This window comes from Culex pipiens, chromosome 2 (assembly GCF_016801865.2).
Source record: "Culex pipiens pallens isolate TS chromosome 2, TS_CPP_V2, whole genome shotgun sequence".
Classification (NCBI taxonomy): Eukaryota; Metazoa; Arthropoda; class Insecta; order Diptera; family Culicidae; genus Culex; species Culex pipiens.
In genome coordinates, this window is record NC_068938.1 from 4770117 (window position 1) to 4798062 (window position 27946).

Here is a 27946-nt window from a genome sequence, read left to right on the forward strand (position 1 = left end):
TATTCTGAATAAGTCTCATCCTTACTGATATCGTTCTTTATTTGCTAAACAAAAAACATAATTTATTCTTCCGATTATTTTCTATATCATCCCATTTATTTGTATCATTGATATCACGTATTTACACCGTAAATCTGTCTAAACTATACAATGCAATTATACAAAAAACAAAAAAAGACAAACTGTGACAGAATCGTTACGCCGTAACCGTTCTCATGCTACACAGTTAGCTTTTAAAAAACACATTTTTTCTTCGTAGTAACTAAATCCGCCGCATACAAAATTAGTTTTCTTTTGCTTTAGTTCTCATTTTGCACTAATTTTACGTGTTTATTTTTTCCCCTTTCTAGCCGTTTTATTGATTGTTCAAAACAATACTCTTTGCTTGCGTTTTTTTTCAAGTTATTTTTGGATTGCGACTATTTCTAAGCACGATTAGTGTGTGTTTGTTGTGTGTTTGTTAATAGACAGATTTTTGTTAGCATTATTTTTTGCTTTACTCAACAGTACTATAGTCACTAACATGGCCCCGACAGTGTTCCTTTCAATATGTTTTCTTGCCGCCTCGTTATTTTGTTGTTGTTGATATTCTACGGAAACAAACGACCGAGCGTGGAACGTGGTTTGAAAAGATTTAGAGTTTTTTAACTTTTTTTTTTTGTTGGGTGGGAAAGATGTTTGGAAAGTTTGATGAAATCTATTGTTTTTTAGCAGACACAATCTTTGCTGGATATTAGGTAAAATGGGCTCGTTTCCTGTAGTATAAAGCTGCTAGTTTTGTTGTTCAAATATGCGTTTTTTTCTTGTTTTCGCTAGTACGCTTCTAATTATTACCATTTAGACAACAATTTTCTTTTATTGTGGGATTAGAGCTTTATTGAATTACTTTTTTGTTTTGTTTTTAAACTTCTAGCCCTAATGCTGCGCGTTTTTGATATTTACAATTAGTATTTTACATGCTTGTTTTTAGTTTGCTTCAATAACACTTTTTCACTAACTCTACATTGATGTATCACGATTTTTTGGAACAAGGAAAGGCCAACCTGGCCGTTGACTCTCAACGTTTTGTTTTGTTTGGGCTATTTACAATAGAATTACTAGTTTTGCTTCACTGCGTTCGATGCTGAATTACGCGGGACCAAAACTTTCCACTGTTTATACTGGCTTAATATAAAAATTTAACACGAAACAATTGCTGTGTGTGTGACACGGAGGGAAAAAACAACGAAACGAAAACAACATTTCACCTATAAAACTGTTCGAAAAAGGACCCCACAAAAAAATAATCAATTCAACCATATCACCGTACAAATTTCGCCCCTTCTTACTCCTGCCCGAACCCTTCAGTCTCCTCGATTGCGTAGTTCAGCTTCTCCACCAGCTGGTCGTAGCTCTTGTACGGCGGCAGATCCAACCGGTTGAAGCACGTGTGCGACCGCGGCAGCCACGTGTCCTTGCCCACCTTTTCGATGCAGAAGCGCTGGGGCCCATTGGAGCCCATCAGCTCGGCGAATCCGCCAACCGGAACTCGGCACGTCCCCGTCACAAACTGCAGCAGCCGGGCGCGCTTTTCGTTGTCGGTTTCGCGGACAAACTGAAAGGCGGAATGTTAAAACTTCAACTAATCAATTCCAGGTAGATTTTTACGAACCTGCCAGAACCACACGACCTGCTTGCTGGTGCGGTTGTAGTGCCGGTAGATCGAGTTTCGCTGCCAGTCGTCGACGTCAATCTCCTGCATGCCGCAACTATAAAATTAAAAAAAATCATGAAGATTTTCTAGAAAAGATAAAGAGTAAAAACACTCACAGCATCAGCTCCAGCTCGCGCTCGTCAAAGTACTTGAGCCACTCCAAAGGCACCACTTCGTTGAAACCCTCCAGGAAGGTTTTGGTTTGCTCCTCGATTCCTCTGCAATTGAATAAAAAGGACAACGTTAGTGGGCAAAATGTTTAAAAGTGATGCTGAGTCGCACGTCAAGTGCGTGAGTTGCGAAGGAAACAAAGCGGCAAACTACCGCGGCTATGTCGCGTACAGGGAATTACTTGAAGAAGCGGAAGTTGTGGTTCATCCAGCCAATATAATTTTAAATATAAATTTGACAGCTGTACAAATCAAAATCAATTCGCACAAAAACACAATTTTTGAACATTTTAGAGGAACAAAAAGCAAACTTTGTTCTGAAGTTTTTCGAAGAAAAAAATGGTCTGCAAAAATGTTCAGCACTTTTAACGAAAAGAAATACTTTTTGATACTGTTTCAGATTTTGACACTTAAAATAAAATCCAACCGAGAAAACCCGTCCATACAAAAAGGTTATTAACCCATTTAGGCCTGAATTTTCAAAAAAAAATTTTTTTTTATGTAATGATGGGAAAATGATCCTGAGGACCATACGAAAATTATAGACTACTTTAGAAAATTTTGATTTTTGGGTCATATACTGCCCATGTTCGCATAAATGTCCCATATGCAAAAACAGCAAGCTGAGAAAAACGCATTTGAAGTTTGTCTCATACATAAGGCTACGAGTTAAGTTTTCGCGAAAAAAGTGGATTCTTTCCTAATTTCTAGAACAAAATACTGGATGTTGTAGGCTTTTCTGAAAGAGTACACGATTTTGAACCAAACTGCATCAATAACTCAAAAGTGATGAAAATGCATATGGGACATTTATGCGATCAGGGGCAGTATATGACCCATCAGACCTGAAAGGGTTAAACTATGAAAAAAATCTCTATCTTAAACTGCTAAGTGTCGCAATTTTGGCCGCCATTAGAAAATCAGTTAACTTTGGAGCATTTTAAAAATATTTTTTTTGTTGCAAGACTTAAATTTTGACAAAAATAAAAAAAAAATCGTGTTGCGATCATCTGGAGTAACATTTTTTGCGAGTACATACTTTCGAATAATCGAGTACGCAATGTTTTTAAATTTAAAAATTCCTTAGATTTTAGAATTTTTGGATTTAAAAAGAAGAATTTAGAAAAGATTTTAAAAATATTTAAAAAAAATAAAACAAGCCACAATTTCACCATTTTATAAAAAAAAGAAGGCATAGGAAATGCATTATATGGCAGAACAGTCTGATTGCAATCATTGACTTAAAAAAATTAAGTTTTAAAGAAATTATTATTTTATTTTTTTTGGCAAGAGAAAAAGGGTGCACATAAAAAACTCATTAAAACCCAAAATATTTTTAAATTTGCTCAAACATGTTAAAAATAAATTAAAAAAGCAGAAGAATTCATTTGAAATTAATTTCAGCACAATGAATTAAAATTTCATCAAATTTTCGGGGTTTTCAAAAAAAATAATGTTTTTGTCCTTGATTTTTTGGGCTGTCAGCTAAAAAAATATTTTCAACAAAAAATTACAAAATTTTTAAGAATTTAGAAAATTAGAAAAAAACAAGAAATATTCAAAAAATCAACAATTAAAAATTCAATGATTTGGAAATTCAAAACATGGGTAGTAAAAAAAATTAATTATAAAATTTAAAAAATTAATTTAAAATTTTATAATTTCTGAAATAAGATTTTTTTTATTATCCATGCTTTAAATTTACAAATCAATAAATTTTTGATTTTTTATTTTTTGAATATTTGTACTTGTTTTTTCAAATTTCTAAATTTAAAAAATCTTGAATACGTTAATTTTTAATTTTGAATATTTATCTTTCTGAGTTTCAAAATTTCTCAAATAAGGCTGAAACGGGACGCTAGTAGTTAGACAACTTCTGTTCTACTTTTTTTTTTTTTTTTTTTTTTTTTTGGGAGGGTGATCCAGCCGCACATCGTTGATGTTGAAACCTCTAAACTGGGCCCTCGTCCTGTCACGTCCGTCAGTAGTCTTGTCGTACATTACAACTAGAATCAGATCTGCCAATGAATTAGTACACTTCGACCAAATAAACACTGACGCTGTATGGATCTGACTCTAGAATAAATGCACAGTTGTGTGTTATTCATAAGTCCAACTTATTCAATTATTAATTTAAGTCCAAATATTCTTTTGCTAACTACTTTGGGTTGAAAATCTAAATTTTAATCTAAAATCCTCTAAACTTAATGTTCAAAACTAAACGTTCCTTTAACTGTTGTAGTACTACTTCTATCAAAAAACTATAAAAAAATTTGTGAACTGATACACAAATAGGATAGAAATAGCGATTTGAAAAAGAAATGACCATTTACGTCAAAAGATCCGTAGTTCCTCGATTCGCAACAATGGTCGATACAACCTTAATCCGAAAACCGTTAGTTCAACAGATCAACGAATTTTGTCCAATATCATTACATTATTGATTGATCGAGACTCTATGGACAATTTGACATAAAAGGATGCCTAGTATTTTACATCAATCAAAGTTTATTGACAGCATTACTCTAACTTAACAATTGCAACTAAATTTATCATCAAATAGATTTGGAAAGCATACAGATTTATTTTAAATGCTAATGCTAAGAAACAAATCAATTGTACTATCCTGAAGTCCCACCTAAATCCCACATTGTGATAGTGAAAAAGTCACAGAAGCAGCGGTGTCTTGTGCAATTGTGATATTTTCACTATCGGAGAACTACCTAGTTCACGAAGACAGCTTATCGGTCAACGCTTAAGCCCTGGGGCTGCGGCAAAGCGAGTTCTCGTAGCATGAAGTGGTGTCCATAGTGCTTATAAAAAAGAATGTATACCCAAATTTTAACTAATGCACTAGGATCAAATCATGCCCCTTGACTTTACAAGGCCCAGGGAGTTAGACAACTTCTGTTCTACTTCAATCAATTTTTTTCAAGAAGCAAAGCTTTTCTCACTCGCGTGCGAACGAGAGAAGTTGTAGTCCTTTCCTTTCCTCGCTCACGCTCGCCTTTTTTGCTCGCGTTCTCGCTCTCACCGCGAGCGCTCAAGAGCGCCTCGTGCTAGCCATTCGTTCCAAGATAGAAATTTATTTATCGCGTTTATGAATGTGAAAATACTTTCAGGAATTGTCAATCATGGACACTATTTCAAATCGTCGAAAAACAGGAATTTTCCAGTTAAAAGTCAAAGTAAATTTTCGAAACAATTGACGGGTTTCCTATGCAGATAAAACCTTTTGAAAATTCAATCTAGAAATAAACATTAAACGACTATATCTTGAAAACGATGCACCTTATCGATGCACAATTACGATTGCAAAATTAATTTTACATTAAATTAAAAAAAACAGAATTTTTCAAAAAATCATAACTTAACGGAATTTGTTTTGTCCATACTTCTCTATGGTTCAAAAGTTGATTTTTGTTGTCCCCTAAAATATATCAACAAAATTAAACACGCAGATTTTTAAAAATTGAATTTTTGTAAAAAATAATGATTTGAAAATCGGCAAATTTTTACTTTCCGTGTATCTTCTTTTCTGAATAGTCCTCTTAAATACCTACAACTTTGCCGACGACACCAAATCGATCAGAAAATTCCTTCAAATGTTACAGATTTTCGAATATTTAAGTACGTAGTACTTTTGGACAGCCGCCAAAATTGTATGGAGACTTGTATGAGTGAACCAATGGTGCAAATTGGCTCCATTGGTCAATGTTTGAGCCAAACCAAAAATAAAAAAAAATAAAAATGATCGAAATCGGCCGATTTTGTAGAGAATAATTGCTATCTTTCCAACTCTGTTCCTTTTTTTAGTTGCGAAGCCTTTAAGATTTTTTTTTTAGAAATCCTTTCCTTGACCTTTTCTTGAGCGTTTTTATATATCTGGAGTTTTTTAGAAAAGGTCCAAAAAACACCCAAAAAGCAAAAACTGAAAATTTGGTTTATTGGATCTTTTCAAAAAAAAAAAAAAGGCTCCAGATTTGTATTATTCAGTTTCTATTTTTTTGAAATTTAGATTTTTTTGACACAAAATTTAATTATTATTGTTATGACTTTTCCCTCTAATTTATTGTACGGTCAGTTCTTTACTGGACTCGGTCGTTGGAAACGACCGTCGAATTAAGCGCCACCTGCAGTTTTGTTGCAAACAAACAGCGCACATGGTCTGATGATGGTGGCGACATAGAGCCAAACCTAGAGTTTATCATATGGTAAAAAATGAAACTTTTTTCAAGAAAAATAATATTTTTCCAGCTGAATATTTTTTTGCAACAATGTTTGAACAATTATCTTCGATGTTGGAGAAGTGATTAAAGATCAACATTTTCAGCTTTATTTTTTCTTTGAATTGAACTTTTTCACATCGATTTGGAAATTTTTTTTTCATGATTTTTTAAAAACATTGAAGGAAGTCGAAAAAAATATTTGACTTTATTTTTAGATTTAAAATCTAATTTGCGATCAAAAAGAACTTTACCAAACATTTAATTTCGTGCACAGTTTTTAATTTATAGCCACCTGAAAATGATCATTTGTTGATAGCCCTGAAATTTTTATTTTTACGGAAAGATCAGAAAATTAAGACATTAGGTCTATTTCCGTACTGCAGAATTCTGCAATTCTGCACGAAATCGGCAGCAGAGCGTTCCCGTACTTTTTTGCAACATAAGTAACTTTTTTCCCAGGCAGAACTCCTGCAATGAGAGAGACAGAAGTTGCAGCAAAACCGTTCCCGTACTTTTCTGCAAGCTCTCTCTTCTCTTTCTTATTGAAAAGTGACTGCAAGTTGGTGTGATGGATGTTGAGTACACGCTTACATAAAGTTTGCAATTTGGGTAGAATCAAGCATTTTATTATTAGTTGTAATATTTTTTTTTGTTTTATTATTTCTAAATTGAATTAGTCTTTTGAAGAGACGTTTGTATATTTTGAATCGATGGATTTTTTGGGTAGTTAGTTTTTTTTATGTCTGGTTTTATTTAAGAACGATTTTTTTGTGTTAACGATTTCATGCTTAGTTTATTAATGTAAATGATATAGCGATATTTTTTAGTGTTAAAATGATAACTTTTTGAATAGACTAAATATGTGTGTTTAAATAATAGGTAAATTTAATTGCCAAATAATAAATTGTACCTTTAACGGTGCTACCAATTTGTATTCTTATTTGAACCAAAAAATGTGATGTAATTTAGTCGAATTCTTAAATTTTAGGAAGTTTAAATTCTAAAATTCGGAAATTCTTAAATGCGCCATCTTGAATCACAAAAAGTACATTTTTTTGGAGTCGTTAGAAAATCAGGTTTAGAGGATTTAGAGATTGAACATTTTGACGAGTTCTTCGGAAAATAGAGTACGAACTGTATGTACAGAATTTTAAAATTTAACTTATTTTTGTTTTTTTTAGTTTCTTTATTTTTTATTATTTTTTTAAAACTGTAACATTTGAATTTTTGGTGTTCTGAACTTTGAAATATTCAAACTCTTATTATTTCGAATTAAAAAATATTAGAATTTTTAAGTTTGGGAATTTTGAAAATTAAGATTTTTTTGAAATTTTCAATGTTTAATTTTTAATTATTTGTATTTTTCAAGCTTTGAATTTCTGATTTATTGTTTTTTTTTCTGAAATAAATATTTGCATTTTTAAATTTTTCTAATATCTGATTTATTTTTTTCAAGTTTCTCAATTTGAAAATAGATTTTTATATTTTTAATCACGAATTTCTTAATTTTCATATTTCTAAATTTATGAGTTTCAAAATTGTAGAGTTTGTGATTATTTTTTTTTTGTCAATTTCGTTGCGTCACCGTTGTTCTTCGATGTGAAATCCAATCATAATTTATTTATGTTATCTTTCAAACATTTTGCTATTAAAACATGTATTTATGGTCTATATAAATATACCTTCTATATTAAACCTTTTTCTTTTTTTAATTATGTTTTTTAAACGTACCTGCCATTCTCATTTCTTAAATTGTTTACCTAATGTAAAAGTTTTAAGTTGTTTCTATTATAAAATGTCTACCTAAGCATTATTAATTTCTAGTTTAATAAATGGTACATGCTTGATTTTTTAGATAAAATGTTGATTTGCATAAAAATAAGTCCCCGTTCTAGAGGTAAACTTCTTTCAATTACAATTTTTGTCAATCCATTTTTTTAATTGTTTTGAAATAATTAAAAAAAAACTTCAATACCCAATTTGAGTAAATCCACTCAACTGTGTACAATATTGCAGAAAAAGTACTGGAACGCGCTACCCAGGCAAAAGTTTTGCGGCTTCTCTCCTTGCAGAACTTCTGCAAAAGAGAGAGATGAAGAGAGCGAGCTGAAAAGTACGGGAACGTGCTGCAAAAAAGTGACTTATGCTGGCTGCAGAATTCTGCAGAAGCTGCAGAAATTCTGCAATTCTGCAAGTACGGGAATAGACCTATTGTAAATTGGGCCAATGGTTGTAAAAATGTGAAAGTATCGTACAATTTTTCGATCCTTCAAATAGAAAATATTTTCTAAACAATCTTAACATTTCATATGGTCGAAAATGATTATTTAAATATGAGAACCCACCCGACCCAGAAAAAACTCACCTCGTCATCCGCCACTCCGTCATCAGCGAGATGTACTCCTCCTTGTTCTCCTCGCTGACCTTCTCCTTATCGCCCTCCTCCTTAAGCTCGTGGTGAATAATCTGCCCCAGCACCTCAAAGTCCACGCTGAACCACAGCTCCAGCCCGCACTCGTCAATGTTGTTGTCGCGCACCCAAATCAACGAGTTGTAAAACTCCGGATCGATCGTCTCAATGTCTTTGGTGGTTAGTTTTTTGTTCAGCATTCGCTTGTAGAACGGCATCGTGAAGCCTGAGTAGATGAACCGTCCGTGGTACAGGGCCATCGCGATGAAGCGTCCGATGAACTTGAAGTACTGGAGATGGTCCGGGTTGACGTAGCTGGCGGGGTTGATCTGGAGGCTGTAGTTGTTTTTGTTGGCGTACTCGAACAGGCAGTACATGGGGTTGAGGACTTCGTGGGAGAGCAGGAAGAACCACTCGCGGGAGACGCCGCCGTAGTCGAGGCCTTCCTCGCCGCGGAAGATGATGTAGAGCCGGCGGCGGAGTTCGTAGGCGGGGAGGCGCATGATTTGGTGGTACGAGTCTTCGAAGAGGGTTTGGCGGGTGAGGGTTATTTTGATGTGGGACGCGAGGGCATTGCTTTGACAGAGGTACCGGAACTGGGAGAGCTTCCAGCGGAAGCTGCGCTCGTAGGCGCGGGGGACGCCGTAGACGCCTTTGCTGCCTTTGGGGGCGCCTGGGCGGGGATCTTCGAAGGTGGTTTTGCGGGCGTTGTGATCGACGAAGAAGCGTTCGCCGGTGGCGGTGTAGCGGATTTCCCAGCCGGGTGGGAGGGGGCCTTCGGCGAGCATGTTGACCTCTTGGCCTTGCGTTCGCGGGTCTTCCCATTGGGTGGTTCGGTTCTTGTGGTTGACAAAGTAGACGCGGTTGTCGGGTTGGACGCGTTTTTCCCAGCCGTCTGGGAGTGGGCCGAGGCCGTCGTCTTCTTCGTGCGGGACTGACGTTGTGTTGGACTGCTGGGCGTGCTGGGGGTAGAGGAACCGTTGATTGCCCTGGGAGATGATGTGCTGCCGTTGGCCTTGCCAGTGCTGGAAGTGCATTAGGCGTTCGCTGTTGGGTCGCTGCCAGGTTGTTGTTCGGGTGTTGTGATCTACGTAGTAGACTCGTCCCCGGGCGTCTCGTCGCATCTCCCAGCCTGCTGGTAGGGGTTGTGGCTTCTCCCAGTACGTTGAGCGCGTGTTGTGATCCACGTAGTACCGTCGGCCGTATTTGTCAACGCGCATTTCCCACCCGGCCGGGAGGGGTTCTTCGTCGACCTGGTTCTGCTGGGCGGCGGCTTGCAGCATCATCTGTTGATCCGTCAGACTACCTCCCATTGGGACGAGGGCACCGGCCGTAGCACCACCACCAGCGGAAACCTGCGGTGCCGCAACTCCTCCGTTCATAGGAACCATCGGTTGGGGTTGGACCTGGTTCGTCCCTCCACCATTCGGCACCCCATTGATCAACGAATCCTGCGACGAGTTGGAGTAGACCGGTCCCAACCGCGGATGCATCATTTGCTGTTGCTGCTGCTGCTGCTGATCCCAGTTCATGCCACTGCTCCGACGCACCGCTCCAGTCGACGCGCCACCCATCGGCATGGCCACCCCGTTGCCCATCGCCGATCCGGAATGTAAACTCAACTCGTTAAAGTTCGCCGCGGCACTGCTGATGCTGATGCAATCCGCCGGCACTCCTGCCGCCGCCGCCACCGCCGAAGATCCGTTGTTGAACGACGGCGAGTGCTGCGCCGAGTTCGACGGCCCCGGCTGAAGTTGACCCGACCCGGTAGCAGCACCACGTAATCGCATCCGCGCCCGGATCCCTCCGTTCAGGATACTGCTGCGGCTGTTACTGCTGCTGCTACTGCTACAACCGGCCATCGACGCCGCCTCCAGCTGTGTCGTGAATAAAAAATAATCTCCGTTGAATCATTGATCAATCGACAAACAGAAAAGCAAAGTGAGCAAAGTAGGCTATTGATTTTCCCACGCGCCAAGGTCACTTACCCCGTTACCGTTGACGTGTTGTGACATTCCGGCAGCACTGACGTCACCACCCCCATTCACCACCGTCCGCATGTCAATCTTCAACCCGTTTAGCACCGTCACCAGCTCCCCCGTCTTCACCGGTTGTCGCGGCTCGTGGTTGTGGTGGTGATGGTGCGAACTCTTCGACGAAGAACCCCCCGAAGACCCGTCCGTCAGCAGGTCCATGCTCAGCTCTAGGTTCTCCAGCACCCCATTGTAATGCTCCAAGATGTTCGCCAAGTACACCGTCTGCTGCCCAAGCAACGAGTCCTTCCGGAAGCTCGAGTGGTCCAGCACGCGAAAGTGCAGCACCGAGTTGGCCGACACGATCACCGTGAAGCGTTCGTTCCATTTGGGGGCGTTCGTGTTCTTCAGAAAGTCCGTCTTGCGGGTGCTCTTGCTGTCGATCGATATCTCCACGTACGGGTTCGGCTTGAGGAAGCCGGCGTTCCGCAGAGACGCATGCTCGACTGCGGGGGAAAAAGAAGGTAGATTTAGTTGAATAATTTAGGTATTGTTTTTCAGAGATTAGGATAGGGCAACAAGTTTTTCAAGCACCCACTTGTATTGTTTCAAGCAAAACCATTTTTCGAATCGAGTCGCGTTTGCTGGTAAAAATACAAACTATTAACGTACAACATTTGAACCGTTTAATCAATTAAAAAGATTTTTCAAGGTTCATATTCAAAAACACAAAATTAGTTAAAGTACAAAAATATGGCCAAGAAAAGGTTGCTAGAATATCAATATTTATTATGTCTTCTAATTTCACAACGCTTAAATTGCAGATTGAGATCATTCGATCGTAATTTTTCGATGTGGTATCGATTAATTACAAATTAAAAAATAATACAAGATGCAAAATTTTCAAATTCCAAAACTATCAAATTTAATAATTCAAAACAAATAAGTTGAAATAAAATTATCAATGGCCTTACTATTTTTAATATTAGTGCAATTCTCTCAGATTTTGATCATTCGTTTTTTTTTTGTATTTTTTAATCCGGTTGATACTTTCATGGAGCTCTCGGTATGTCCAAAGAAGCCATTTTGGATCATTAGTTTTAGAGGTGGGCAAAACCGCTCTTTTTTAGGAGCCGCTCATTTTCGTTCGCTCTTTAAAAAGAGCCGCTCTTTTGAACGGCTCTTTCGCTCTATTTCAAAATTCGTTTTCGTTTTCGTTTTACGGAGCAAGGTGGGGGATGCGGCCTCAAGTCAATCCAAGTCCGGTTTCTTGTGGAAAAAAGGGTAGTGGCCAAACTAGTATTGCATACAAAATGAACACCACCGGAAGATATAGTGGATCGGGAGGGGGCAGGTGAAAGAAAATTAGTGTAGGTGTGAGTTGTAAGAACTTGGATTGATTGATCAGTTACGTTTATCTAAATTTAAAACATAATAAAGGAACTCTAAAGTAGTTATTCAAACAAAAATCAAAACAAAAAAGGCCTGGAAGAAAATACAAAGAAACCCTATTATGCATTCCAACTCTAAATGGAATCTAAGAATCGCTCTGGAAAACGAAAGATGAAATAACTTGTATATGGAAAACAAATCTTGATGTTGAAACCTCCAAACGGGGTCCCCGTCCTGTCACGTCCGTCAGTAGTATTGTCGTACATTACACCTAGAAGCATTTCTGCCAAAACCTTAACTACACTTTCTGAAATAACATTAATCTTAAATTCCCAAAATTTTTAGTAACAAAGCTAAACATTCCTTTATCTTGCCTAGTTTAAACCTGTCTTGCCGCTTCCAAAACTAATAAACATAAATGAACAGTTCATATTTTATAAGTTAAACAGGCATCGTGAATGAGAAAATAGACAACCATTTCGTGCCTTCCATTTCATTAGGGCACACAACTCATGTGAACAAGAGTGTAACTCTCTCACACCTTATGAAAACTATCATTTAAGTGAAAGGGACACACTCCATTTTAAAAGGGCGTAATATTGAATGTTTGGCCCTTTTGAAATGTTAGTCTTGATTTGAAAATTTTGAAAATATTGTTTTCGAAAACATCGGAAAATTTCACAAATGTTTCATATTTTAACATTGAAAATCGGACCATTAGTTGCTGAGATATCGACATTGAAAAATGGTGGGCTGTTTGGGTGAGACTTAGAAAACAGCAATTTTCCTGTTTTTAAACCTTTGCATTGCAATATCTCAGCAACTAAAGGTCGTATCAACAAAGTCCGAAGAAGCAAAATATAGAGAATTTTCTCAGCTTTTCAAAAATATTTTTTCAAAAGTGGGCAAACATGTGCACTAATTTTAAAAAATGAAAAACTGCGACTATTTTGAAAAAAAGTTACATAAAAATGGCTATAACTTGAAAACGGTGCACTTTATCAAAATTTCACTAATGTACTTTTTGATTGCAAATTCAATTTTACATCAAAAAATGAAGTTGAAAAATTTTTGGGACCAAAATTTCGATTTTTTGAAAAAATCAGTATTGATTAAAAAATTCATAGCTCGGTCAATGCTTTTTTGCACAACCTGGAAATATCTGAAAAGTTGGCATTTTATGTCCTCTAAAACATATCAAAAAATAAAAAAAATAAAAATAGTGTTTTTTTGTAATCAAGTTTTAGTGATAAGAAGTTAAATAAAAAAATCACCAATTTTTTTTTACCATGTATCATTTTTTTTCCAGTGTAGTCCGTATCCATACCTACAACTTTGCCGAAGACACCAAATCGATCAAAAATTCCTTCAAAAGATACAGATTTTTGAATTTTCACATATCATTTTTGTATGGACAGCTGCGAAATTTGTATGGAAAATTATATGGACAAACTAATGATGCAAAATGGCTTCTTTGGGCATACCGAAGGCACCAACAAAGTTTCAGTCGGATTAAAAAATACAAAAAAAAATCGAATGACCGAAATCCTAGAGAACTGCTCCTATGTCAAAATTTCAACTCGAACCTCATTCATTCGAGTAATTGAATGGCAATCAAACTTAAATCTAGGATGCTAAAAAAATTGCTTTTAATTATAAAATTTCGTTTATTTTTGCAAAAATTTAACTAATGCTGATATTTTATTTGGAGAAAGTATTCTGTGACCTCTTTTCTACATTCTAATTAAACCGATAAAGTCTATAAACGCTAATGTTAAAACGGACAAAAGGATTTATTTTTACTCCAAAATCTCTAAACTATTCAGTAGATTTTTGATGATATTTCACAAATTAGGCCGATGCAAATATTTAAAAAAGTTTTTGTCCCTCGGCCCTGGCCGAGGTCAAGGGGGGGGGGGGGGGGGGGCAAAAAAATAAAAAAATATAAAAATTTAAATAACAAGCCATAGTCTTCACATTTAAATGAAAAAAGTGTTTTAAAATGCATTTTACACTAGTTCAGTTGTTTTGCAATCATTAGTTTTCAAAAAATCTAAGATCTGACAAAAACAAAAATTGTATCGAAAAAAAAAGATTTTGCATCGCAAATTTTCAAAAAATCTTAAGATTTTTTAATAAACCCAAACATGCTAAAAATGATTTTAAACGCAGGAGAATGTATTTTAATTTGATTTCAGCTGGTTGCATTTGAATTTTCATTGAAATTTTGAAGTTTATTGTAAAAATATTTCTTTTGCCCCCTGATTTTTCGGGCTAATTTTGAAGGGGGGGGGGGGGTGACAAAAACTTTTAAAAATATTTGTACCAGCCTTATGCAATTTGAAATACTCAAATATTTATTCCGGTAATACTTTATTGTACAATCAGTTGTACAATGAAAAGTTTTCTACATTTTGTTTAAAAAATCATGTACCTTTAGGATTATTTTTTATAAGCATTGAATTATTTGAAACTGCATTTTCAATTCTCAAAAACAAATTTATTACTTTTTTTTTTTTGAAAATTCAATTATATTTTTTTTTTTTCGGGAGGGTGGTCCAGCCGCACATCGTTGATGTCGAAACCTCTAAACTGGGCCCTCGTCCTGTCACGTCCGTCAGTAGTCTTGTCGTACATTACAACTAGAATCAGATCTGCCAATGAATTAGTACACTTCGACCAAATAAACACTGACGCTGTATGGATCTGACTCTAGAATAAATGCACAGTTGTGTGTTATTCATAAGTCCAACTTATTCAATTATTCATTTAAGTCCAAATATTCATTTGCTAACTACTTTGGATTGAAAATCTAAATTTTAATCTAAAATCCTCTAAACTTAATGTTCAAAACTAAACGTTCCTTTAACTGTTGCAGTACTACTTCTATAAAAAAAAAACAATAAAAATTTGTGAACTAATGTACAAATAGGATAGAAATCGCGATTTTAAAAAGAAATGATCATTTACGTCAAAAGATCCGTAGTTCCTCGATTCGCAACAATGGTCAATACAACCATAATCCGAAAACCGTTAGTTCAACAGATCAACGAATTTTGTCCGATATCATTACATTATTGATTGATCGAGACTCTATGGACAATTTGACATAAAAGAATGCCTAGTATTCTACATCTATCAAAGTTTATTGGCAGCATTACTCTAACTTAATAATTGCAACTAAATTTATCATCAAATAGATTTGGAAAGGATACAGATTTATTTTAAATGCTAGTGCTAAGCAACAAATCAATTGTACTATCCTGAAGTCCCACCTAAATCCCACATTGTGATAGTGAAAAAGTCACAGAAGCAGCGGTGTCTTGTGCAATTGTGATATTTTCACTATCGGAGAACTACCTAGTTCACGAAGACAGCTTATCGGTCAACGCTTAAGCCCTGGGGCTGCGACAAAGCGAGTTCTCGTAGCATGAAGTGGTGTCCATAGTGCTTATAAAAAAGAATGTATACCCAAATTTTAACTAATGCACTAGGATCAAATCATGCCCCTTGACTTTACAAGGCCCAGGGGGAAATTCAATTATATTTAAACAGAAATCATGCCATCTTGAAACGGTTCTTTCAAAAGACCGGAGTTTAAAAGCGTTTTTTTGTGAGCCACGGTTCGTTCGCTCTTTTCAGTGAACCGGCTCTTTGAGCGGCTCGCTCTTATTTTGCCCACCTCTAACTAGTTTGTCCATATATTTTTCCTAACAAATTTGGCAGCTGTACATTAGCGTGGCTCACGGATATATGAAAAAGACAAAAGTGTTCAATTCCAAACGCCTCGACCGGATTTTTGTAGCAATATGGCCCCAGAACATAGCCTGAAACTTTGAGCGCATTTGGTTAAGGTTTAGTACTTCCACCATTGACCTGAAGTTAGTATGGAACTTTTAAAGATTTACTATGGGAAATTTTCACTTTTAACCTCTTCTTAGATAAAGTTTCCCAAAACCCAATCAAATTTTCTTATTCTCAAGTTTCTTATAGGTTTTGATCCGGGGAACAACTTTGTAGAACATCGCAAAGCGCTAGGAATTGATCCTGAAAAGATACAGGATATTTTTTGGAGCTAGGAATTTTTTTTAACGTGCTCTAAAAATTTGCCTGTATCTTTCCGGGATTAATTCCTAGCGCTTTGTGATGTTCTACAAAGTTGTTCCCCGGATCGAAACCTATAAGAAACCACTACTTTGAGAAAAATTCATAGGGCATAGGAAAATATACTCGAAAAAGAGTTTAAAAGTTGAAAATAAATAAATTAAATTTATTGAAATTTCTTTATAACTTCAGGTCAATGGTGGAAGTACTAAACCTTAACCAAATGCGCTCAAAGTTTCAGGCTATGTTCTGGGGCCATATTGCTACAAAATTCCGGTTGAGGCGTTCGAAATTGAACACTTTTGTCTTTTTCATATATCCGTGAGCCACGCTACTGTACATACAAAAATGATGTACGAAAAGTTAAAAATCTGTATCTTTTGAAGGAATTTTCTGATCGATTTGGTGCCTTCGGCAAAGTTATAGGTGTGAATAAGGACTACACTGAAAAAAATGATACACTAATTTAAAAAAATGAAAAACTGCGACTATTTTCAAAAAAATTACCTAATGAAATAACTTGAAAACGGTGAACTTTATCAAAATATTGCAAAGATTGCAAATTTGATTTTACATCGAAAAATTTATAACTCGGTCAAAAAAATTTTGCACAAATTGAACATTTCTGAAAAGTTGGCATTTGATGTCCTCTAAACATATCAAAAAATAAAAATATGTTTTTTTTTTGTAAATCAAGTTTAAGTGACAAAAAGTTAAATTAAAAATCCATTTTTTTTTACCGTGTATCATTTTTTTTCAGTGTAATCCTTATCCATATCCACAACTTTGCCGAAGACACCAAATCGATCAAAAAATTCCTTCAAAAGATACAGATTTTTGAATTGTCATACATCATTTTTGTATGGACAGCTGCCAAATTTGTATGGAAAATTATATGTTCAAACTAATGATGCAAAATGGCTTCTTTGGGCATACCAATATTCAGTTTACCGAACTGTTCAGCAGTTGAAAATTCGGTAAACTATACCAAATTCGGTAAAAAAATCTAAGTGTATAAATATAATTAAAGCATTCAATACCACTATCGCTGCGTGAAATTTCAGCAAGTAATGCAAACACATCTGTAATAATTCACATATATTCTGTTAAGAAAGGACACGTCCTTCATATCAGCATATTACCTAGACACGTGCTTGCATACCCATTAATCACCACATACTTGTACCCGGTCGTCGTCGTCGTCGTAGTTGGGTTGTTGAATTGTTGAAAACCACCCACCACCCTTTTTATTGCATTAGTGTCTGTCTCTCATCCCCCCCCTCCGACTTACACACTAAACAAATTATACTCACTCGTGACGCTCAGCTGGTGGATTCCTTCTTCCATTTGTGTTGCGTGTGTGTGTGTCTGTTGCTTACTGTTTGTCAGTAAAATTGCACCACAGCAGATTACACGTATCGCCCTTGAAGATGATGCTTATTACACGGTGACGAAGACGCGGGGTTTCCCAAAAAACAGGAAAAAGTCCCCCCTCTTTTTTGCTGCTGCTTCGATGAGGCACGAAGTCACGTTTTCACGCACGCAGCAACTCGTCGTCGTATCGATTGCCCTAGGGAATGGCGCGGTTGAAATTCCTGTAAAGTGATCGAGAAAGAGAAGAAAGAGGGTAAAAAACGAAACATTCTTAATCCGACAGCTCATGTCAATTTTCCCATTGGCCTTTCTCGTCAAAATGTTGAGTGGCGTGCGGTTGTGTGTGTGTGTGTGTGTGTGTGTATGTGTGTGTGTGTGTGTGTGTGTGTGTATGTGTATGTGTGTGTGTGTGGAAACTGACCACAGAATTTCCTGACGAGTACTGTCGTTTGCTTTGCGGGTCAGTAAGGATTCCTAAAGTTATTTGCATTCCTGCTGTATGGGCTTTGTTGGGATTTTAAAATATACAAAGAAAAAAAACCATAGTTATATTACATCTGGGAAGGGGTACATCTTTTATGTCAGAAAAAATGTGTAATTTTACCTCTGAAAATATGTATTTTTACCACGTTTATGGTGTAATGTCACTTTTTCTGACTAAATTGAGGTAAAATTACATCATAAAAGAGGTAATATTCAACCTTCCAAAATTAAATCATCCAAATTCACACAATTTTTTTTTTTTGTGTAGCTATTTAAATTGTTCAAAATGAATTGTGTAACATGTATTTGTGTACTTCGAAAATGCATCAAAAGTAAAGACTGTAGTTTGTATTTAACTAAAAAAAGCGAGTAGGAATTTATAATGAATTTCGGAATTCCGTCGTGTTCCTACTTACTTCTCCTGTCATTCTTGAACGACGAAATAGCCTACTTTTCTGTACCAAAAATAACAGAATCGAATAGCAACACTTTTCAAAATAAATGCTGAAAAGCTCTACTTTTCAGCACTGAAAAGTTGTACTTTTCAGCACTTGTTACGAAAAGTAACACTTTTCAACAATTTTTTGATTTAAACGATTTATTGACAAAATACATGAAAATTTGACTTAAAATTTCACTCAATGGGTGTTTTTCGGAATTGCAAAAAATGCCGAATGGAACTCGTTGCAAAACTTGATTTTTTTAGCACTCTTCGTATTCATCCAACTCGGTGAACCTCGTTGGATAAATTTACAACTCATGCTGAAAAAATCCTCTTTTTGCAACTTGTTGCAAAAACTACAGTCCAGACTCTATTATCCGAAGGCCTCGGAACTTCGGATAATCAAAACTTCGGATAATCGAATCACGAAAAAACATTTTTTTTTCGATTGTCGAGTTTAAGTTTGACCCCTAAACTACGCTAAAGTGATTTACATTTTTTAAATCCAAGATGGCGGCCAGTATGGCGGTGACGAAATATTGAAAAAATGAATTTTATTATTTAATAAGTAATCTACTATTCAAATTTGACTAAAATGGGGTCGCAGAACTCGAATTTGATGTTTGAAACAAGAAAAAAAAACGATTTTTTTTGTTCGTGATTCGATTATCCGAAGTCCCATACAAACCTTCGGATAATCGAAACTTCGGATAATCGAGGCTTCGGATAATCGAGTCTGGACTGTACTATAAGTCATTGATTTTTTTTTTAAGTTTAGGCCGTTGCAAATATTTTTCAAAGTTTATGTCACGATTTTGGCGGACGGTCACTTGTTTGACAAAATCTCAAAAAACTAATACTGTCCAGACTCGATTATCCGAAGGCCCTGGCAAAATTTCACTTTGGATGATCGGAACTTCGGATAATTGAATAACGAACTAAAAAAACAGCCTTTATCGGCATAATTGTTTCGAGTGAAATCCTGTTAATTTTTTTGTCTATCATCATCATTTGAATAAAATTAGATAAAGGTTGGTAACGGAAAAAATAAAAGAAAATAATGGAATGAAAAATAAAAAAAAATCACTAACAAAACAACACTTTCCTTTTCTTTCCATTCAACCACATCGCGGAAGTAAACCGGTGGACAACCACCCGCACGAGTTTTCCCCTTGCAAGGCGGGGTACCGGTTTTTATTATTTGCCTTCGAAGGTGTTTACATTTCTCTCAACCTTGTCTAGTGTCCAGTAGCCAAGGCGCGCGAAGCAAAAAAAAAAAACTACTAACCAACTTAAGTCGACGGCAGACTCAACAAACCAAGCTCCTCCAGGTGGAGGTGTTTCGTTACATCTTGGTTAGTAGTTTTCCAAAGACGACTTTTCCCATGTTTGCATATTTTGTCTGTGCGACAAGCCACTATCTGTTCGGCGCATTTAGTTCCCAGTGAAGAGCCAATGACGAATCGTACCACGTGTTATCTGCAACACACATTGCGCGATTTGATGATTGTTTCTTTTTTTCTGTGGTTTTAAAGCCGTTACATGTACTGTTGTACTCAGCCGAGCTGTATACCGTATACTAAAAGCTAACAGCAAAACATTCTGCGGTTGTAGTCGAGTGTGTTTGTTCATTGTTAGCACCACCCACAAATACCTGAGTGGGTTAGCCCCAACGTAATTTGTACTTCAGTTGTTGTTGATGTTTTCTAATGTTCGTAACGCTGATGTGCCGTCAAAGACGGTAAATTTAAAATCAGAATAAAAGATTAAAATTTAGGTGTATTGAAAAAAAAAACGTTTTTTCTCGAAAATCAAAATTTTAAATTAGGTTTTTAATTGAAAACTTTTGTGATATAATTTAAAATAATTCAGCCGCCCAGTTTTTTTTTTAATTTATGATGTTTACAAAAACAAAAAAAGACGAAATTTTGAATTACGAGCTATGTTATCAACATTCAAATGAACACTTTTTTTCAATTCATTTTACACCTGCCAGTTGTTTTGAAATCATTAGTTAGTATTAACAAAAAAATAGTTTTGCGAAATAAAAAAGTTTTAAGCGGTGTTGTACATCAAAGTTTTATAAAGAAAAAATAAAATATTTTTACCCCATGCTTAATTTTATTATAATGCAGACAAGTGCATTTAAAGTTGTTTTCAGATGAATAGACTTCTATTTTGATTAAAACTTTGAAGCATCCTGATTTTTTTTACTTGCACAGCCTTAGGTCGTTGCAAATAGTTTATGTCGCCCCCTCCTTCAAAATTGGTCTGAAAAATCAGAGGGCAAAAAAATATTTTTCCAAAAAACTTCAAAATTTTCATGAAAATAGAAGTCTAATCAACTGAAAACAATCTAAAATGCATTTTTCTGCATTGATAATCATTTTTAGCATGTTTGGGCTTATTTAAAAATGTTTTGAATTTTTATGAAATTCCAATGATATTCCAATTCCAAAATATTTTTCGCAACAAATAAAATTTTCATCAATACTTAGATATTTTGGAAACTTATGATAGCTAAACAACTGGACAGGTGTATAATGCATTTTAAAACACTTTTCTCATTGAAATGTTGAAACCATGGCTCATAATTTCAATTGTTATACTTTTTTTTTTTTGCCCCTCATCCTCCTCGAATTTGGTCAGAGTCGAGGGACATAAACTTCAAAAAATATTTGCAACAGCTTTATTTCAATGGAAAAAATAAAACTTTTGTGAATTTATTAGTTCTTTTCTACAAAAACAATTATAAAATTTAAAAACATTCCCTAGTATTTGAGAATGTCCAAAATAAATAAATGAAATTATTTTGATAGAAAAGAGCAAAAAAAGGTGTACTCAGAATTCCTAAAAAACGTTTTTTTCATCGAAAAAACACTATAAAAGTTTTAAAAACATGTCATGCGAACATGTCATTTTAAGGGAAATTTAATGTACTTTTCGAATCTACGTTGACCCAGAAGGGTATTTTTTAAAATTAGAACCAAATTTTCATTTCAAGATTTCGTGTTTTTTCTAACTTTGCAGGGTTATTTTTTAGAGTGTAACAATGTTCTACAAAGTTGTAGAGTAGACAATTACAAAAAAAATGATATCGAAACATAAAGAGTTTGCTTATAAACATTACGAGTTATCGCGATTTTACGTTTTTATATCAAAATATTTGTAATAGTCTGTTCTACAACTTTGTGGAACATTGTTGCACTCTAAAAAATAACCCTTCAAAGTTAGAAAAACACGAAATTTGAAAATGAAAATTTTTGTTCTAAATGAAAAAAATACCCTTCTGGGTCATTGAGATTCGAAAAGTACATTAAATTTACCCATGTACCTTATATAAAAAAGTTTGAACAAATTTCTAATTGCAAATATGATTTGGTACCTAAAATGATTTTTGAAATTTAATTTGAGAGTATTTTAATGCTTTTTTCCCAAAAAAATCCTTTTTTTCTAAATAGCGAATTATGATTTTGCATCATCCTAAACTCCAGCACAACATACCTATGCTTTTAAAAATATCAAAAAGTTTATAAAATATGTATTTTTGGAATTCAACTTTAATTAAGGCTGGTAAAGCAGTTACAAATATTTTTTGAATTTTATGTCCCTCGACTCTAACCAAAGTCGAGAGGGGGGCAAACAAATAAAAAAATAGAAATTAAAAAAAAAGTCATGGTAGCAACATTTAAACGAAAATAGTGTTTCAAAATGCTTCGTACACAGGCTTGTTATTTTGCAGTTATTTATTTTCAAAATATCTAAATTTTGATGAAAATTTTATTTTTCGCAAAAAAAAAACTTTTTGCGGTACTATACAATGGAATTTCTCAAGGAATCCAAATAATTGTAATAAAGCCCAAATAAGTTAAAGATGATTTTTGATGTAGAAAAATGTATTTAAAATTTATTTCCATTGAAATTTTGAAGATTTATATTTTGTATTTTGTTTGCCCCCTGATTTTTCGGACATAAACGGCTCAAAAATGTTTTTAAATGTTTTTGTAAAATAATTTTGTCTGATTATATGCACTTTAGAGATCGCTAAATTGTTCCTTATTTGTGGAACGACTGTTGATGAAAGATCGCCGTTTTGGTCAACACTGGTGCCTTGTGCTAATAGAAATGTAGTTTATATGAAAAACTATTACAAACCAATGATAACGATGCACAAGCTACAAGGCAATGAGAAGGACTAGTTAATTCACGATATCACAGTCATTCGACGACGTGCCTTACAAGTTTCGATACTATTGGAGGGACTTATTAAAGGTCAGTTTTTTTTATAATAGATTTTCTAAATAAATGTAAACAAACACACATCAGTGCACTGCATCAATACTTAACTGTCGGCTCAAACGAAGATTCTCACACACAAGCACACCGATTTCGATACATTAGAAATTCATACAAGTACGGTACCCCACCAACAACCCTCACATTTGAACTTGACGCGCGCGGTGCGGCACACGTGATTTGGGCAGGGGAAGAACAACAACAACAACAAAAACTGTTGATGATGGCGTGTTTGTTTTGGGGCTAAACCTCAGCATCATCATATGTAGCTATAGTTAGAACTGTGTGTTGTGTTGTGAGCTTTTTGTTATTATAATTTCATAATCGATTTATTCACATGTCCGTCGTGCCGTTGATGCCAAGTCAGCTTGATGAGCTTATTTCCAACCGGAGAGTGAGTGAGAGATAGGGGAATTATGCCTATTTTAATCAATGACCTATCTTCAGCCTATCGCATTTTCTAACCTAAATAATTAACAAATAAACTCATTTTAAAGAGCCACAAACCAGCCAAACTATGAGCAAGAAGTGAGCAAGCATCCTAGTGAAAGATTTAAACCGAAAAACACTATATTTTTACAAAAAAAAAGGAAAAATGTATTTGGCTCGTGTTTTTTTCCTTACCTGAAACCGTAATTTAAGCCGGCCTGATAAATCTTCTGACCGCTTAAGCATAGTCCTTTGAATCAGACCACTTTTGTTTTACTTTTTCCTCACTATTTTACACTTTTTAATTATGTTCATTGCTGCAATTTAAACATACGTTTATTTCACATCGAGCTTCTCACTTTTTTTTACGCGAAATGTTGTTTTAATTGAAGAAATACACGTTTTTTAAAAAAATGCCGAAGCACTAGCTCCCAACATATTTTCATCACTTTTGAGCAATCTTCTTAATTGACACCAATACAAGCGCAACTACAGTGTTGCCAAACTGAAACATATTATTTCTCATCTTGGTCCATGCTTGCATAATCTTTTTCGTCCATTTTATTAACATTTGCCCCAAAACTGGCAACCGATGTTAAGAAATGCTTTGAAAAAATGTTTAGGCCCTTTGCATTATTGATTGACAGTTGTGATGTGTCAAAATCAAAAAAAAATTCAAGTGTAAACAGCAAAATGATTTCGGGTAAGCTAAAAAAGGGAATTTTTGCTAAAGTCTGAATTGAACAAATGTTTTTATTTCAGAAACAGACGAAGAACCGATGGATTTGTCGATTCCTGGCCGACCCAGCCAGAACCTGGACATTCCAGCTCGCCGGCGATGTTTATTTGTGTCAGCGTCACACCCAGTTGACCTCAGCTATCGCGAAACTATCGGCACTACAAGCTTCGATCGGAACAGCAGCTTCGGCGTTCCTCTCCCGGGCGTTAACGCTTTGACAGCCTCGGTTCGTCCCCTGGCGGCCAACCAGCGGCGTGCGGTCAGTCCCGGAACGGAAAGTGAGCAGATTGAGAAAGATCCGAACGCCGACAACGTGACAACGTGATCACTCCGGGCATCGCCACACCAGCTCGCCCTCTTGACACAACGTCGTCTTATCACGCTGCGGGCGGAGTAGAATCTCCCACGTTCTTGGAGGGCGTCAACATGGCCGACATCAGCGTCAACAGAACTCGAAACTCGGTCACTCCGGGCATCGCCAAACCAGCTTACCCGCTTGATACAACATCGTCGTATCGTTCGACGCTCATGATCGGTATGGATGACGCAACATTGGCCAAACAAGCAGAGAAGGAAGCGGGGAGAAAAAGGAAACGCGATGAAAAAGCGAGTTGGGGAGAACTTCAGCAAAGGTTGAAGGAACGGAAAATAGAAGAGAAACGAGAAAAGGAAACGGCTAAGAGAAAGGCCGCAGAAGCTCCAACGGAAATATATGTTAAACTGAGATAACAACTGACATCATAATTCATACTCCATGATTTGGATAACAAACATCGAATTTGCAGCTATAATAAATCATAAATTTGTAATTTAATAACCCTCAATGGTATGTCTAATCAGTATAAAAATAAACAATTTAAATGATTGTTTTGTTTTCACCTTTATTACAATAGAAAAGTATTAGATTTGGTTTTTGAAAAACAGCAATTTTTTAATGGCTCTGTTTATTCCTTCATGCTCTTTTTTTAATATGTATTTATTGGCAATAAATTGTTCAAAACTAGTGATTTATGTCCCTATTTACCCCAGATTGCAATCCTGTTACAATTACGTTGCCTGATAAAAAAATGCGTTTATTATTTCGAAGATAACGGTCATTTTGAAAGCAAATTTTTAAACTGTCTCAGCCTTCATAGGCCCTTTGCAAATCGAAATTATGGTTTTGATGCTGATTTTGTTTGTAGTGGTGCTTTCAAGGCGTTGATTAGAATAGGTATCTGGGAGTGATTATAATAGGTAATTTAGGCTGAATATACAAATTTGATGGAGTGATTTAAAAATGATTTAAAAAATAGATGAAATAACTGAACTTCATATTATTTTATATTAACATGTTCAGGAAGAGTTGCCCTTCCAAATGAACATAGAATTTTGATGATTTAATTGAAAACTGCAGAGAAATTCTAAAAGGAATCAAGAGTCATCGCTAAATAGGCTTAAAATAGGTATATTTCCCCTAATGAAAATGGATCCCGCTCCCATTTTGTGATTAGCCGCCGCGCGTAAATGACTCATTACGGAGGGTGGTGGGGGGCCACGACGATAATGAATCGCCCTGTTGGGAAATTGTTCGGCTTTGTCTGATTTAATTTGAATCTGATCAGATTTTTCGGGGAAGACACCAATATCAATTTATAAATGGGTGATTATCGTCGGGTTTATTTATGGGTCGTTCCAGAAGGGTCGACAATTTTAGGATTTTACCTAATCCTACTGGACAGCCACCGTTAATTGACTTATCACAAAGCGTACAATCTAAACCTTTAATGCGATTTCGCAACAAATCGGATCGACGCTAATTGTGCAAAATTTCGCTGCTTCGCACTTTCGTTGTGTGTCTCAATTCGTCGTTTCACTTTTTATCATCCAACAGACAAATGCATCGTCATTCCGGGTTTCAGACGGAAATTTTCACTGCTGGGCTAGCTGATTATTGTATTATATCTCTTATCAGACGAACAACAGCTTGTTTTATTTCTCGAGAGCTTCTTTGTGTGACTTGATAAAAGTCGTCATATTTATTTTCATATTGTTACTTTTTGTGGCTTTTAGACGTTTGTAACATTTTTTGTCCTCCTCACATTTATATACAGCAATTCCATTTGAAAAGAGCCTAAACCGAAAAAAACGTTCTCCGATCGGGCTCAAAATTTTTCTAGGGATTCCTTGGCCAAAATAATTAGACCCGTATTTTTTTGTTTGGCTATTAGGGTGACCTACATCTTGCTAGGGTGGTTCGAAAAATGGCAATTTTCATCATTTTTCGCAAAAACCTCTTTTTTCAAAAAATCATATCTCCGCGCCATTTCATCCGATTTTAGCTGTCCTAGATGCAAAAGAATGGTGATTAGTTTGGCTATTTGGGAAAAATAGTAAGAAGTTTCAAAAATCTAGCTTAACATTTGAAAAAGTCGCATGAAAACTTAAAATGGCGTTTTGACCGTGTCTGGACCAAAGAGCCTATGTCTGAAAATATTTTTATCGGATTCCTCGGATTTTTTGCCGATTTCGTCATTTTCCCGTTTTTGCGCGTGGCGCGTCGAAAAACTCAGTTTTTATTTTCAAAAAATCATATCTCCGAAACGTACCGTTCGACATCGCCAATTTTTTGATATTATATGTGAAATTTTCCGAGGAATCCGATAAAAATATTATACATATATATACAGACATAGGCTCTTTGGTCCCGAGACCTTCAAAACAGCATTTTATGTTTTCATTCAACCTTTTCAAATGTTTAGCTAGATTTTTGAAACTTCTTACTATTTTTTCCCAAATAGCCAAACTAATCACCTTTCTTTTGCATCTAGGACAGCTAAAATCGGATGAAATGGCGCGGAGATATGATTTTTTGAAAAAAAGTGGTTTTTGCTAAAATCGACGAAAATTGCCATTTTTCGAACCACCCTAACACGGCGTAGGTCACCCTAATGGCCAAACAAAAAAATACGGGTCTAATTATTTCGGTCAAGGATCCCCCAGAAAAAAATTGAGCTCGATCGGAGAACTTTTTTTTCGAATCATGCTGTTTTCGTGGGGAATTGCTGTATACTCATAAATAAACTAATGTAAATTCTAATAAAAAAAAATTATTGTTTAAATAAAATAAAATCACTCAAAAATTAACTTCTTAATTATGCCTCTGTATATTACGATGCATCTGTACTAACTAGAAAGGAATCCCAGCTAGCTAGAGATCACAGAGGCAACGAGTGGTGTAATTTGACTCCGAAATTAAGATTTAACATGCGGGATGTTTGCCGTGAAAATAAAATCATACCTCATAGGTATATTATTTTTGCAATTTAAAAATTGTTTTCATGTTTTCAATACGTAAAAAAGTTTTTCCTTTTTTTTTTATTCAGAACGAACAACGATTGGATTTTATTCAATATTTAAGTTTACCGAGAACTGAAAATCAAGCTTTATCTATAGTAATTTACCTATATTTACACAATATTTGAAACGACTTAATGAATTTAGTTAAACAATAAAAAATATTTACCTAAAAAAACCCATTGCCAAACTCAAGTTGGAATCTTTTTTTTCAAATATTCAATCAATGTAACAAAATGAAGCAGAATCATTACGCTGGCCATTATTGTTAAAACTAGGCTCTATTTTAAACTTTGCTGTTGTTTTAAGTTAGATATTACCTCTTTTTTGAAAAACAAAAAATAATAAAAAAAAAAATTCATAAAAAAATATTATGTGATCTGTGTTAAATGCATTTAATATTTATTAGGATTTTTAGTGTCTTAAATAGCCTTTTCATTTTCAAATAGATTGAAATAGTGAAAGAAATCTTAAATTTGAAGTAAGTTACTGAAGAAGAATTTAGTAAATTTAATTTGAAAATTGAAAATAATAATTTTCAAATAGCATTTATACTTAGGATTCCCGACTTTTGCATTGACAAAAAATCATAAATTCTCGACTTTTTCACGATTTTTGGCGGTTTTTGGCAAATTCCCGACTTTCCCGATTTCCCGAATTGAGTGGCCACCCTGCTGCATGGTATCATGAAAAAATATTTCCAGTTGAGTCTGCAATTTGCTTCGTTCTGTAAAGTGATACCTCTCCTAATCGTCTGGCCCTTCGACATTTAACTGAATTTGAAAAAAAACAAAATATGTTGCTTTCTTTTGGAAGATAGCAAAAAAGGTGGTTTGAAGAAAGATCATACATTATTATTTATACATTTTCAAAAGG

At 35.4% G+C, this 27946-nt stretch overlaps 1 protein-coding gene across 1 annotated transcript in view; it reads right to left on the reverse strand.

Annotated features, from left to right (window-relative positions):
- LOC120417565 (E3 ubiquitin-protein ligase Su(dx)-like) overlaps positions 1-27946 on the reverse strand; it is a 30984-nt gene continuing 3038 nt past the window's right edge. The window contains exons 2-7 of the mRNA XM_039579664.2: positions 17285-17566; positions 10491-10981; positions 8458-10379; positions 1810-1911; positions 1652-1748; positions 1-1594 (exon numbers count right to left, since the gene is read on the reverse strand). Of these exons, the coding sequence (XP_039435598.1) occupies positions 1325-1594; positions 1652-1748; positions 1810-1911; positions 8458-10379; positions 10491-10981; positions 17285-17318 (2916 nt within the window). The 5' untranslated portion in view covers positions 17319-17566 and the 3' untranslated portion in view covers positions 1-1324. The remainder of the gene's footprint in view (positions 1595-1651; positions 1749-1809; positions 1912-8457; positions 10380-10490; positions 10982-17284; positions 17567-27946) is intronic.